The sequence below is a fragment of the Dysidea avara genome, chromosome 14, assembly GCF_963678975.1.
Source record: "Dysidea avara chromosome 14, odDysAvar1.4, whole genome shotgun sequence".
Lineage (NCBI taxonomy): Eukaryota > Metazoa > Porifera > Demospongiae > Dictyoceratida > Dysideidae > Dysidea > Dysidea avara.
The window spans coordinates 2,128,590-2,142,348 of record NC_089285.1 but is presented as its reverse complement, the minus strand read 5'-3'; the positions used below and the strand labels follow the sequence as shown (position 1 = coordinate 2,142,348).

At 37.2% G+C, this 13,759-nt stretch overlaps 1 protein-coding gene across 1 annotated transcript; it reads left to right on the top strand.

The window, feature by feature from the left end:
- Positions 1-498: 498 nt before the first annotated feature.
- Positions 499-11,472, top strand: LOC136244331 (piggyBac transposable element-derived protein 4-like). Its single transcript, XM_066035905.1, has 5 exons — positions 499-965; positions 1,170-1,307; positions 9,279-9,332; positions 9,383-9,412; positions 9,463-11,472. Exons 1-5 carry the CDS (start codon positions 798-800, stop codon positions 11,143-11,145), a joined length of 2,073 nt encoding a protein of 690 aa, XP_065891977.1. The 5' UTR covers positions 499-797; the 3' UTR covers positions 11,146-11,472.
- Positions 11,473-13,759: the final 2,287 nt, after the last annotated feature.

Here is a 13,759-nt window from a genome sequence, read left to right as displayed (position 1 = left end):
TAACTGATAACACAGAACTTGTCATTTAACATAAGAATTCTGATGTAAACACATTACTGTTCTACATTACCAAAAAATTAATTTTCATAAAATTAATTAAAACTATTTTTTTTTTTTTGCAAAGCATCAAAAAGCTTACTTACTTTTTGCACAGCCTACACATGTCTTACAAGTCCCTTATGTGATTAAGAATGAAAGTGCTTCAGTGGAAGTATGAAGACTTTATTTATTTGCTGTCACGGAAATGTAAACTGATGTAAGCAGTAGATGATGTAAGCTATAGTCTGTCACATATAAAACAGAGGGGAAAGTGCTTTATAGCTATCAGTTATTCTTTACTATTTTTTTGAAGCATGGCAGAAAAGCAATGGGCTAATAGTAGTCCAGTCATTTTATGGTTTAACCTTTAACCCAATATTACCTAAGTTTTAAATAACGCGTAAGTCCTTTATTACCGAATGGCTAATATATTGCCATAATAACGGTGCGCGCTTAAACAAGCGTATCATCTACGGTGAATATCCGATTAATATGCGATTTGCACCATTGTCTTGGCAATGAAATAACCTTCAAACTGCTACCAAAACTGTTAAATTGTGATGAAGTATGGCAGGGATAACATCGCTGGAACTGGCGAGATTGTTAGAAGAAGTCTTCGACTGTAACAATTCGAGCGTGCGCGTTTAAACAAGCGTATCATCTACGGCGAATATCCAATTAATAAGCGATTTTTACCATTGTCTTGGCAATCGAGGAGGCTTCCAGGTGCTACCAAAACTTTTAAATTTGGACGAAGTATGGCTAGGATAACGTCGCTGGAGCTGGCACGCATGTTAGAAGAAGACAGTGACTGGAATGATTCGGATGAAGAATGTCACCGTGGCGATAGAGACGATTCTGATGATGATTTAGTCGACAACAATGGTGCTGAAGATTGTCCACTTGATTTCATCGAGCGATACGAGGTATTCCATTGTGTTTCAAGTTGTAACAGAGCTGGAAACTCTTATTTCTTCGCGCATGTTCTTTACCGTCTGGTCCCAAGGTGATTCCAAGTGAATACAATTTTTTGACAATGTTGTACTTATCTATCCAGTGCAAGTTACCTTTGTACTATGTTTTTATTAGTGTTATGGCAGTCCTTCTTAATCTTACAATTATTTTTACAGATGTATGAGGCTGATTTCCAAGACTGGGGACCACCTCCAAGTGATTTTGTGGACAAAACTGTAAAGCCCTTACAGTTAGAGGCTGGAATCGTTGAAGGTGACAATGACAGGGAGGTGGAACAGATGGCTAATGTCGATGTATGTGAATAATATGTTTGTACACTGTATATAGCTACTACTTAATTTGTTAGGTTTAGATATGGCACAATATGAGGTATTTAGATGTTGTGAAAATTTCTCTTGTAACTGGTTTCAGAAGTTACTAGGTTACAGTGGAGACGAACTGAATGGAACAACAAATTGTAGTGGGAAATTACAAATATTTGAAGTGGTTAAAGCAGATTACAGTGGCCACAACAAATTGCAATAGGTTACAGTCGGTTATGATAGGTAACAGTGGGTTTAACAATGGTTACAGTAGATTACAGTGGGTTACGGTAGGTTACAATAAGTTACAGTAAGTTACAATAGGTTACAGTAGGTTACAATGGGTTACAGTAGGTTACAATAAGTTACAATGGGTTACAATAGGTTACAATGGGTTACAGTAGATTACAATGGGTTACAGTAGGTTACAATGGGTTACAGTAGGTTACAATGGGTTACGATGGGTTAGAGTAGGTTACAATAGGTTACAGTAGGTTACAATGGGTTACGGTAGGTTACAATGGGTTACGGTAGGTTACAATGGGTTACAGTAGGTTACAGTAGGTTACAATAGGTTACAATGGGTTACAGTAGGTTACAATGGGTTACAGTAGGTTACAATGGGTTACAGTAGGTTACAATAGGTTACAGTAGGTTACAATGGGTTACAGTAGGTTACAATAGGTTACAATGGGTTACAGTAGGTTACAATAGGTTACAATGGGTTACAGTAGGTTACAATAGGTTACAATGGGTTACAGTAGGTTACAATAGGTTACAGTGGGTTACGGTAGGTTACAATGGGTTACAGTAGGTTACAATAGGTTACAGTAGGTTACAATAAGTTACAGTAAGTTACAATGGGTTACAGTAGGTTACAATAAGTTACAGTAGGTTACAATGGGTTACAGTAGGTTACAATAAGTTACAGTAGATTACAATGGGTTACAATAGGTTACAATGGGTTACAATAGGTTGTAATGGGTTATAATAGGTTGCAATGGGTTACAGTAGGTTACAATGGGTTAGAATAGGTTACAGTAGGTTACAATAGGTTACAGTAGGTTACAATGGGTTACAATAGGTTACAGTAGGTTACAATGGGTTACAATAGGTTACAATGGGTTACAGTAGGTTACAATGGGTTACAGTAAGTTACAATGGGTTACAGTAGGTTACAATGGGTTACAGTAGGTTAAATTGGGTTATAAGAGGTTACAATGGGTTACAATAGGTTACAATGGGTTACAATAGGTTACAGTAGGTTAAATTGGGTTACAAGAGGTTACAATGGGTTACAATCATATGTGGCTTAATATGAGGTAATATTCTCCTTAAAAATCCTGAAAGAAATCATTGTAACCAGTTACACAAGTTTCAAAGTTACAACTTTAGCTACTAATATCTTAGTCATAACTTTAACTACTAATATCTCAGTAATCTTTTATGGCTTTAGTTCCTAATATCTTACTACAATTGGTTAAAAAGGAAAATTTATCCTTTAACTGGTTTCAGAAGTTACAAATTGTGGTGGGAAATGGTACAGTAGGTTGTAATAGGTTACAGTAGGTTACAATAGGTTACAGTGGGTTACGATGGGTTATTGTAGGTAACAATGGGTTACAGTAAGTTACAATGGGTTACAATAAGTTACAGTAGGTACAATAGGTTACAGTAGGTTACAATAGGTTACAATGGGTTACAATAGGTTACAGTGAGTTACGATAGGTAACAATGGGTTACAGTGGATTACAGTAGATTACAATGGGTTATGGTAGGTTACAATGGGTTACAGTAGATTACAATAGGTTACAGTAGGTTACAATGGGTTACAGTAGGTTACAATGGGTTACGGTAGGTTACAGTAGGTTACAATGGGTTACAGTAGGTTACAATAGGTTACAGTAGGTTACAATGGGTTACAGTAGGTTACAGTGGTTTACAATGGGTTATGAACGGTAGGTTACAATGGGTTACAATAGGTTACGGTAGGTTATACAATGGGTTACAGTAATTTACAGTAGGCTACAGTGGGTTACAACAGGTTACAGTATGTTACAACATGTTATAATGGGTTACAACAGGTTACAGTGGATTACAGGAAGTTACGGTTGGTTACAACAGGTTATGATAGGCTACAGTCTGTTACAAACAGTTACAGTGGTTTAAGGCCTGTTACAATGAGTTATGATGGGTTACAATAGGTTATTTTTGGTTACAGTAGGTTACAACAGGTTATGATGGGTTACAACAAGGTACAGTAGGTTTCAGCTTGTTACACTTCCAATAGTAGAAAATTATGTATATTTGACTATAACTTCTGATTGACAGTGTTCTGTTGTTTTGCATTATGATATTTTTAATTTCCATGAATCAAATGGAAACTATTTGTATCCATGGCAACCACAATGATTATGCCACAATATATATATCGTAAAACTACTCCTACACACTTTTGAGTTTTTCCTAACAATTAAAACTACACTCATTCAGCTTAAAAATTGTAGTGTGAAAGTTTGGAATTTGTTTTTAATGGTAGTTATATACTTTGAAACAAATCAACTTATTATTATTTGATTGGGACATGATTTCCAAATTGTTGGCAAGCTTTCCCATAATAATTATATATTTAAATTGCTTCTAGAAATTATCTAAACACTGATATAATTATAGTGCTTGAATGTTAACATTGCTATGGTGGGTGCAGTTATAACTGTTGCAGAGATAGCTACTAGTCCAGTAGAATGACTAGTTTAGAGATACCCAGACTTGTAATATTAAAAACAGTACTACAGCAGAATACAACTAGCAACAACTTTATAACTCAGCAAAATCAGAGATAACAGCATACAAATGACAAATCCTTTTGTACAAAACTAAATCATCTATAGATACTACTGTTCTAGTACATTCTGCAATAACTAGAATAATCAAATTTCTTCGAAGTTCTAAATAGTTCTACGGAGTTCTAGAACATTCTGGACACATATTCTTCCTTAAAAACAACTGCATGTGTTTGGTAAAGAGTTCCATTGATTTAATAGCAAAAAACGTGTTGTCTAGCCGATGACCTAGGCGTCAACTTTAGCTGATGCCCATGGCCTCTGGTAATGGTTGAACTACAATACAAGGGTGCAAATAGTAGGTTCCATGTCATAGTAGTTATTCAATATTTTGTAGGCTTTAATCAAATTACCCATTGGCATCTATTGTAAAGGGATACAGATCTTATTTTTAAGTGGCTTTCATATGACAAATGTGACTGAGACCATGAAGGTATTGGTGGCTTGTCTCTGAACTTTATCTAGTACTGTATGTTGATATCTTTGGCCAGATAAGGATTCCAAACCTGTACACAGTACTCAATATGGGACATACATACATTTTGAATAAAAAGACAAGCATATCAACCGAGTTAATCTTAAAACACCTTCTGATAAGACCAAGAACCTGAGAAGCTTTAACTGCAGCTCTCTGACAGTGTAGAGATGGTTTTAAGTCACTCCTACACACACGCCAAGATCTTTCTCCTCACTGACTACTTCTAAATCAGTAGACAAATTGGTGGTAATGCCCTCAACCATTCTAGTTGCCAGTGTTGGGAGTAACGCGCTACTTATGTAACGCGTTACGTAATATTATTACTTTTGTGGTAACAAAGTAATATAACGAAATACACTATAAAAACAGGTAATATAACGCAAGTTACTTAACTTACAAATGTAATGTGTTACATAAGTAATATAGTTACTGTAACGAGTCTAATATTACGTAATATTATTACTACAAGTAATGAAGTTACTAGTCTCGTTAGTAACACTTAGCCACAACGAAGTAACGAGGCCTACTGAATGAAGCTTATTCACCTGCTTCTTACTTATAACCAAGATTTGCATATTGTCAAACAACGCAATCATGTCACGTGATAAGGTGGTAGTTTCACACGTGACAGCTTAAGGCTGTGGACACAAAGTAATATAATATGTAATACTATTACAGTTACTTTATTTTATTGGTAATATGTAACTGTAACTAAATAGTTCAGTTGCAAGTAATATGTAACTAGGTACTTTTACAAAGTAACTTGCCCAACACTGCCTACTGTAACCCATTGTAACCTATTGTAACCTACTGTGACCCATTGTAACCTATTGTAACCCATTGTAGCTGATTGTAACCTACTGTAATCCACTGTAACCTACTGCAACCTATTGTAACTCACTGTAACCTCTTGTAACCCATTGTAACCTATTGTAACCTACTGTAATTTACCCATTGTAACCTATTGTAACCCACTGTAACCTATTGTAACCCAATGTAACCTACTGTAACCCATTGTAACCTATTGTAACCCATTGTAACCTACTGTAAACCATTGTAACCTATTGTAACCCATTGTAACCTATTGTAACCCATTGTAACCCAATGTAACCTACTGTAACCTACCGTAACCCATTGTAACCTACCGTAACCCATTGTAACCCACTGTAACCTACCGTAACCTACTGTAACCCATTGTAACCTATTGTAACCTACCGTAACCTATTGTAACCTACTGTAACCTATTGTAACCTACTGTAACCCATTGTAACCTATTGTAATCTACTGTAATCCACTGTAACCCATTGTTACCTATTGTAACCCATTGTTACCTATTGTAACTCACTGTAACCTATTGTAACCCATTGTAACCTACCGTAACCTATTGTAATCTACTGTAATCCACTGTAACCTATTGTAACCTACTGTAACCTCTTGTAACCCATTGTAACCTACTGTAATTTACCCATTGTAACCTATTGTAACCCATTGTAACCTATTGTAACCCAATGCAACCTACTGTAACCCATTTTAACCTATTGTAACCCATTGTAACCTACTGTAAACCATTGTAACCTATTGTAACCCAATGTAACCCATTGTAACCTATTGTAACCCATTGTAACCCAATGTAACCTACTGTAACCCATTGTAACCTACTGTAATTTACCCATTGTAACCTATTGTAACCCATTGTAACCTATTGTAACCTACTGTAATTTACCCATTGTAACCTATTGTAACCCATTGTAACCTATTGTAACCCAATGTAACCTACTGTAACCCATTTTAACCTATTGTAACCCATTGTAACCTACTGTAAACCATTGTAACCTATTGTAACTTATTGTAACCCATTGTAACCCAATGTAACCTACTGTAACCCATTGTAACCTATTGTGACCCAATGTAACCTACTGTAACCCATTGTAACCCAATGTAACCTACTGTAACCCATTGTAACCTATTGTAACCTACTGTATCCTACCGTAACCCACTATAACCTACTGTAACCTATTGTAACCTACTGTAACGTATTGTAACCTACTGTAACCCATTGTAACCTACTGTAACCTATTGTAACCTACACATGTAACCCATTGTAACCTATTGTAATCTACTGTAATCCACTGTAACCCATTGTTACCTATTGTAACTCACTGTAACCTATTGTAACCTACTGTAACCTATTGTAACCTACTGTAACCTATTGTAACCCATTGTAACCTACCGTAACCCATTGTAATCTACTGTAATCCACCGTAACCCATTGTTACCTATCGTAACTCACTGTAACCTATTGTAACCTACTGTAACCCATTGTAACCTACTGTAACCAACTGTAACCTATTGTAACCCATTATAACCTACCGTAACCTACCGTAACCCACTATAACCTACTGTAACCTATTGTAACCTACTGTAACCCATTGTAACCTATTGTAACCTACTGTAACCCATTGTAACCTATTGTAACCAACTGTAACCTATTGTAACCCATTATAACCTACTGTAACCTACCGTAACCCACTATAACCTACTGTAACCTATTGTAACCTACTGTAACCCATTGTAACCTATTGTAACCTACTGTAACCTATTGTAACCTACTGTAACCTATTGTAACCTACACATGTAACCCATTGTAACCTATTGTAATCTACTGTAATCCACTGTAACCCATTGTTACCTATTGTAACTCACTGTAACCTATTGTAACCTACTGTAACCTATTGTAACCTACTGTAACCTATTGTAACCCATTGTAACCTACCGTAACCCATTGTAATCTACTGTAATCCACTGTAACCCATTGTTACCTATCGTAACTCACTGTAACCTATTGTAACCCATTGTAACCTACTGTAACCCATTGTAACCTACTGTAACCTATTGTAACCTACTGTAACCCATTGTAACCTACTGTAACCCATTGTAACCAACTGTAACCTATTGTAACCCATTATAACCTACCGTAACCCATTGTAACCTACTGTAACCTATTGTAATCTACTGTAACCCATTGTAATCCACTGTTACCTATCGTAACTAACTGTAACCTATTGTAACCCATTGTGACCTATTGTAACCCATTGTTACCTACTGTAACCCATCGTAACCCACTGTAACCTATTGTAACCCATTATAACCTACCGTAACCCATTGTAACCTACTGTAACCTATTGTAACCTACCGTAACCCATTGTAATCCATTGTTACCTATCGTAACTAACTGTAACCTATTGTAACCCATTGTGACCTATTTAACCCATTGTTACCTACTGTAACCCATCGTAACCCACTGTAACCTATTGTAACCCATTGTAACCTATTATAACCTACTGTACCATTTCCCACCACAATTTGTAACTTCTGAAACCAGTTAAAGGATAAATTTTCACAACATACCTTTTTAACCAATTGTAGTAAGATGTTAGGAGCTAAAGTCATAAAAAATTACTGAGATATTAGTAGTTAAAGTTATGACTTTGTAACTAAGATATTAGTAGCTAAAGTTGTAACTTTGAAACTTGTGTAAGTGGTTACAATGATTTCTTTCAGGATTTTTAAGGAGAATATTACCTCATATTAAGCCACATATGATTGTAACCCACTATAACCTACTGTAACCTATTGTAACCTACTGTAACGTATTGTAACCTACTGTAACCCATTGTAACCTATTGTAACCTACTGTAACCTATTGTAACCTACACATGTAACCCATTGTAACCTATTGTAATCTACTGTAATCCACTGTAACCCATTGTTACCTATTGTAACTCACTGTAACCTATTGTAACTTACTGTAACCTATTGTAACCTACTGTAACCTATTGTAACCCATTGTAACCTACCGTAACCCATTGTAATCTACTGTAATCCACTGTAACCCATTGTTACCTATCGTAACTCACTGTAACCTATTGTAACCCATTGTAACCTATTGTAACCTACTGTAACCCATTGTAACCTACTGTAACCTATTGTAACCAACTGTAACCTACCGTAACCCATTGTAACCTACTGTAACCTATTGTAATCTACTGTAACCCATTGTAATCCACTGTTACCTATCGTAACTAACTGTAACCTATTGTAACCCATTGTGACCTATTGTAACCCATTGTTACCTACTGTAACCCATCGTAACCCACTGCAACCTATTGTAACCCATTATAACCTACCGTAACCCATTGTAACCTACTGTAACCTATTGTAACCTACCGTAACCCATTGTAATCCATTGTTACCTATCGTAACTAACTGTAACCTATTGTAACCCATTGTGACCTATTTAACCCATTGTTACCTACTGTAACCCATCGTAACCCACTGTAACCTATTGTAACCCATTGTAACCTATTATAACCTACTGTACCATTTCCCACCACAATTTGTAACTTCTGAAACCAGTTAAAGGATAAATTTTCACAACATACCTTTTTAACCAATTGTAGTAAGATGTTAGGAGCTAAAGTCATAAAAGATTACTGAGATATTAGTAGTTAAAGTTATGACTTTGTAACTAAGATATTAGTAGCTAAAGTTGTAACTTTGAAACTTGTGTAACTGGTTACAATGATTTCTTTCAGGATTTTTAAGGAGAATATTACCTCATATTAAGCCACATATGGTTAGGTTTGCCAAGAAACCCTAGAGGCTGGTGTTATGAGTAGTGAAATACAGCAACTGGTATGTTCCAATTGTTTTGTAAGCACTTGTAAATAAGTTTACTCTTATAGGATGCTGATGTTGACATTGAGAGCATGGAGGTATGTTCCAGTTGTGCTTGTGAACAGTTTTTGATTCATTTTTTCAATAGCATGCTGACGTTGATGTCCAGGACGTGGCAGGGACAGCTGATGTTGATGTCCAGGATGGGACAGGGACAGCCGATGGTAACAATAGTGCAAGTAATGATAATGGACCTAACGGGGAAACACCATCTCTGGGCGTTTCTATAGATCTTTCCAGTCTTTTTAGACCACCCACCAGGCCAGCTAATCCACCTTTGCCATCAACCTTTACTTTGGCTGGGGATCCATTTACGCAACCCGTGGGACCAAAAAAACCCTTACCTCCTGAAGCTAGGCCTATAGATTTCTTTCAACAAATTTTTGACGATTCTCTTCTTCGTCGCATTGTGTATGAGACCAACCTGTATGCAGAGCAAAAAGGTAAGTATGCTAAAACTTGGTATGATCTGACGGTCCCAGAACTTAAGGCCTTTTTAGGGGCGTGCATTTTAATGGGAATAACGAGAATGCCTCGAGCTACCCAATACTGGCTCAAAAGTGACATCTTCGGTGTGTTTCCCGTCATAACTGGTGCTTTAGTTCGTGATCGTTTCATGGATATCTTGTGGACCTTACATTTCAATGATAACGAGAAGGCTGCACCTAGGGGGTCCAGTGAGTACGATAAGTTGTACAAAGTTAATCCTTTAGTAGACAAGCTTTCTAAAAACTTCTTGGCATTGTATAATCCGCACAGGGAAAACTCCATCGATGAGGCTATGGTGATATATAAGGGTCAATCCTCACTTAAACAATACATGCCCAAGAAGCCTATTAAAAGAGGTTTTAAGGTCTGGTGTAGGTGTGATAGCAAAAACGGGTACACTTGCAGCTTTCAGGTTTATACAGGTAAGATAGGGAACACCACAGAGAAAAACTTAGGTGCCAGGGTAGTGAAGGATTTGTCTGCGCCTATCAAAGGTAAGGGTTACCACTTATACTTCGATAACTTTTTTTCTAGTCCTAGGCTATTGGCGGACTTGGTGGCTGAGGAAATCTATTGTGTAGGTACAGTGGTAACCAATAGAAAGGAGTTCCCTAAATTTGGTAAAGCTCGCATAAATGCATTGGGTAGAGGGGACCATTTAGAGAAGCAGGTTATAGGTGATGCAGTCCATTGCTTTGTGTGGAGAGATAGGAAACCTGTGGCTTTCGTTGATACGATTTGTGATCCCAGTGAGACAACTGTTGTATCTCGCAAGCTTAGTGATGGTAATCATACAGATTTTACTTGCCCAGTAGCTGTCAAGCTTTATAACCAGAACATGGGGGGTGTAGATTTGGCTGACCAACTGCAGAAGGCATACACTTGTAGCAGAAAATCTAAATCTAGGTGGTACATGCGTTTGTTCTGGTTCTTTTATGATGTAGCTATTCAAAATTCTTACATTTTGTTTTGTGAGAGTCCAAACCATGATTTGCCTCGATATATCTCTGGACGATCAAAATATACCCACTTAGAGTATAGGAGAGACCTAGCAAAACAGCTCATTGCAACTTTCACAAATAGGAAGCACGTAGGTAGGCCAAAAAAACGCCCATCTAAATCTTCTGTGCATTACCCCAAAAGGTTTGATTGTGCAAGAGACTGTGTGTACTGTAGTACAACTGAGAAGCGTGTGCGTCCTTCAACTGGTTGTGAGACTTGTAACCTCCATATGTGTATAGATTGTTTCAAACCCTACCATATTAAGCATAAGCTAACATAGTATGTATATACGTAGCAATATTGTTTATCCACATAATTTAGCCTTTCAGATGAGATATGTTCTGCTGTTCGTCGACGTCGACTATATGGACACATATATATATATATATATATATGTATGCGTGTATGTATGTGTTTGTGATAACAGCTAGGGATCGAGCTGAAACTCATGGGTTTTTCCTCATGAATGTATGAGGTTTTTTCCTGGAGATGGGGGCCCTAGCCATCTCCTAAATGAGGCTAAACCATTTTATTGCTGGCCCGGCTCGTATTTTATTGTCTTGTAATTTTATTGAATTTTACAAAATAAATTATTTTTTCAATAATACATTTTTTAAAATTCATTACAACAACTGATAAGGTTTCGTGGTCTAGTAGATGTCACACACAGGAAGTGTGTCTCTCTGCGAGTTCCTTTTCCAACTTTGATGTTGATAGCTCCTTATGTGTCGAAGACATGGCCGCCTAGAGCGAGGAGTGTACGCGTCTTCTGTAATAAAAGGATGCATGGTTATCACTGATTCGCTATACTTGGCTTACCTTGTAAGGCCGTCACTGATCGACAATTGACGTTCATTTCAGCCAGTTCGGCGGTAGCACTTCGAAGATATTCACTGTGGAGATGAATGCATATAATTTATCCCGCTCCTCAATATTTTTATAAGCTTGCGTACTTCCAGATTTCGAGGGCCCCACTCATCAGCACTGTTTTAAGTGCAAACGAATTTTTGTGGTTATACAAACGTCACACACCGGATGTTTATCTAGTTGTGTATCTTATGTCCAAATTTGGAAGTACTGGCCTTTTCTATGGCGACGATATGAATGTTTCGAGCGGATGGCGCAACTTTCCCTGTAGTAAAAGAAGAACGGTTTACGCTACGAAGTACAATATACTCCAACTACTAGAACAATTCATTGTGAGTTCTTATGCTAAGTTTCAGACGCTAGGGACTTGGGTGTTGAAGTTAGAGCGTTTTGAACAAACTCGCTTATATCAAGAAAGTACCGAAAAAAAACTTCGGTAACGCCGTTTATGGCAATATATTAGCCATTCGGTAATAAAGGGTTAACTAATTGCAACACAAATGGTTTCAACAGTTTCTAACACCGAAAAATGTGCTGTATAACATACCAAAAGTCCGGAAAATCCCATAAGGGGAAAGTGACCTTTTGCATGACCTTTTTTGCATTTTTAGCAAAAAAAAAGTAGGATTTGTGCTTCTATTTCAGCTGTACATTATCCAAACTATTTATATTTGGTATCAAATGATTGCTCACTATAAGGAACAAGGTGACACTTGTTTGGTATCCATAGCTTAATCTGTTCTAAAGTCATCATCATTTTACTGGACAAAACTATATTATTTAGTCCCGCCCACACACTTAATTAAATTTCTATTTATTGCTTGTCTATTGATTGTTTTCCCATGGTATGGGACTATTTTCATAACAGAGGGTAATAGTGAAGACTAGAAGGTGCATGTGTTACCATGGAAACCGAGAAATAGCATAGCTTTATATACAATTTGGTTGTTTTCATTCTCCATTGTCATGAAGATGGATTTAATTGTTTACAACTCGAAACCTGACATTGTACAAGTTAAGTTAGGTACATACACAATGACACGCATTAACATGGCCGTGGTAGGGAAAATCTATTCCCTTGTGTATATAAATGGTAAGTTTCGCTTTCATTCAGTGTTGGTATCTGTATCATCTTCTTCATGGATTGAGGTGTCTGAGTTGGTGCAGCCTGTTCCTTGCAGTTGCCACAAACAGAAGAGCATTTCACCTTGTATTTCTTGCAAGTGCATCTCATGCTGCTGCAGTCAGTGTGACAGTTACATCTAATCATTTTCAATGGCTTATCTGGAGCAGGTGATAGATCAGTTAGCACAGGCATCAGTTTTCCATCATAGTCTTTCTACCCCATGCAGTTGGCTGCATTTCACTGGCATCACCTTTCCACTCTTGTGTTTGGAATTATACACGGAAACTGTGATATTTAGCAGCAGCTGAAGTAGGTGGCAAAGTTTGTAGAAGAACAACTGTAGTGTTTTTAGCTACCTATTCACAAAAACGCTTGTATTGAGAGAGTTTAATCCTTCCTTTGGACTTCCACTGTATAAATCCACTAGTGCTTGCTCTCCAATACAAGCGTTATTGTGAATAGGTAGCTCAAACACTACAGTTGTTCTTCTACAAACCTTTGCCACCTACTTCAGCTGCTGCTAAATATCACAGTTTCGTGTATAATTCCAACACGAGTGGAAAGGTGATGTTAGTGAAATGCAGCCAACTGCATGGGGGTAGAAAGACTATGATGGAAAACTGATGCCTGTGGTAACTGATCTATCACTGCTCAGATAAGCCGTTGAAACTGATTAGATGTAACTGTCACACTGACAGCAGAGCATGAGATGCATTGCAAGAAATACAAGGTGAAATGCTCCTCTGTTTGTGGTAACTGCAAGGGAACAGGCTGCACCAACTCAGACACCTCAATCATGAAGAAGATGATACAGATACCAACACTGAATGAAAGCGAAACTTACCATTTATATACACAAGGGAATAGATTTTCCCTACCACGGCCATGGTTAACGGTGTCA

Excerpts from the sequence above, each read along its gene's own strand:
- LOC136244331 (XM_066035905.1), top strand. The coding sequence starts at position 798 with ATGGCTAGGATAACGTCGCTGGAGCTGGCACGCATGTTAGAAGAAGAC. Across the intron at positions 966-1,169 it reads ATTTCATCGAGCGATACGAG|ATGTATGAGGCTGATTTCCA; the intron begins GTATTCCATTGT and ends TTATTTTTACAG. Across the intron at positions 9,333-9,382 it reads GTAGTGAAATACAGCAACTG|GATGCTGATGTTGACATTGA; the intron begins GTATGTTCCAAT and ends TTACTCTTATAG.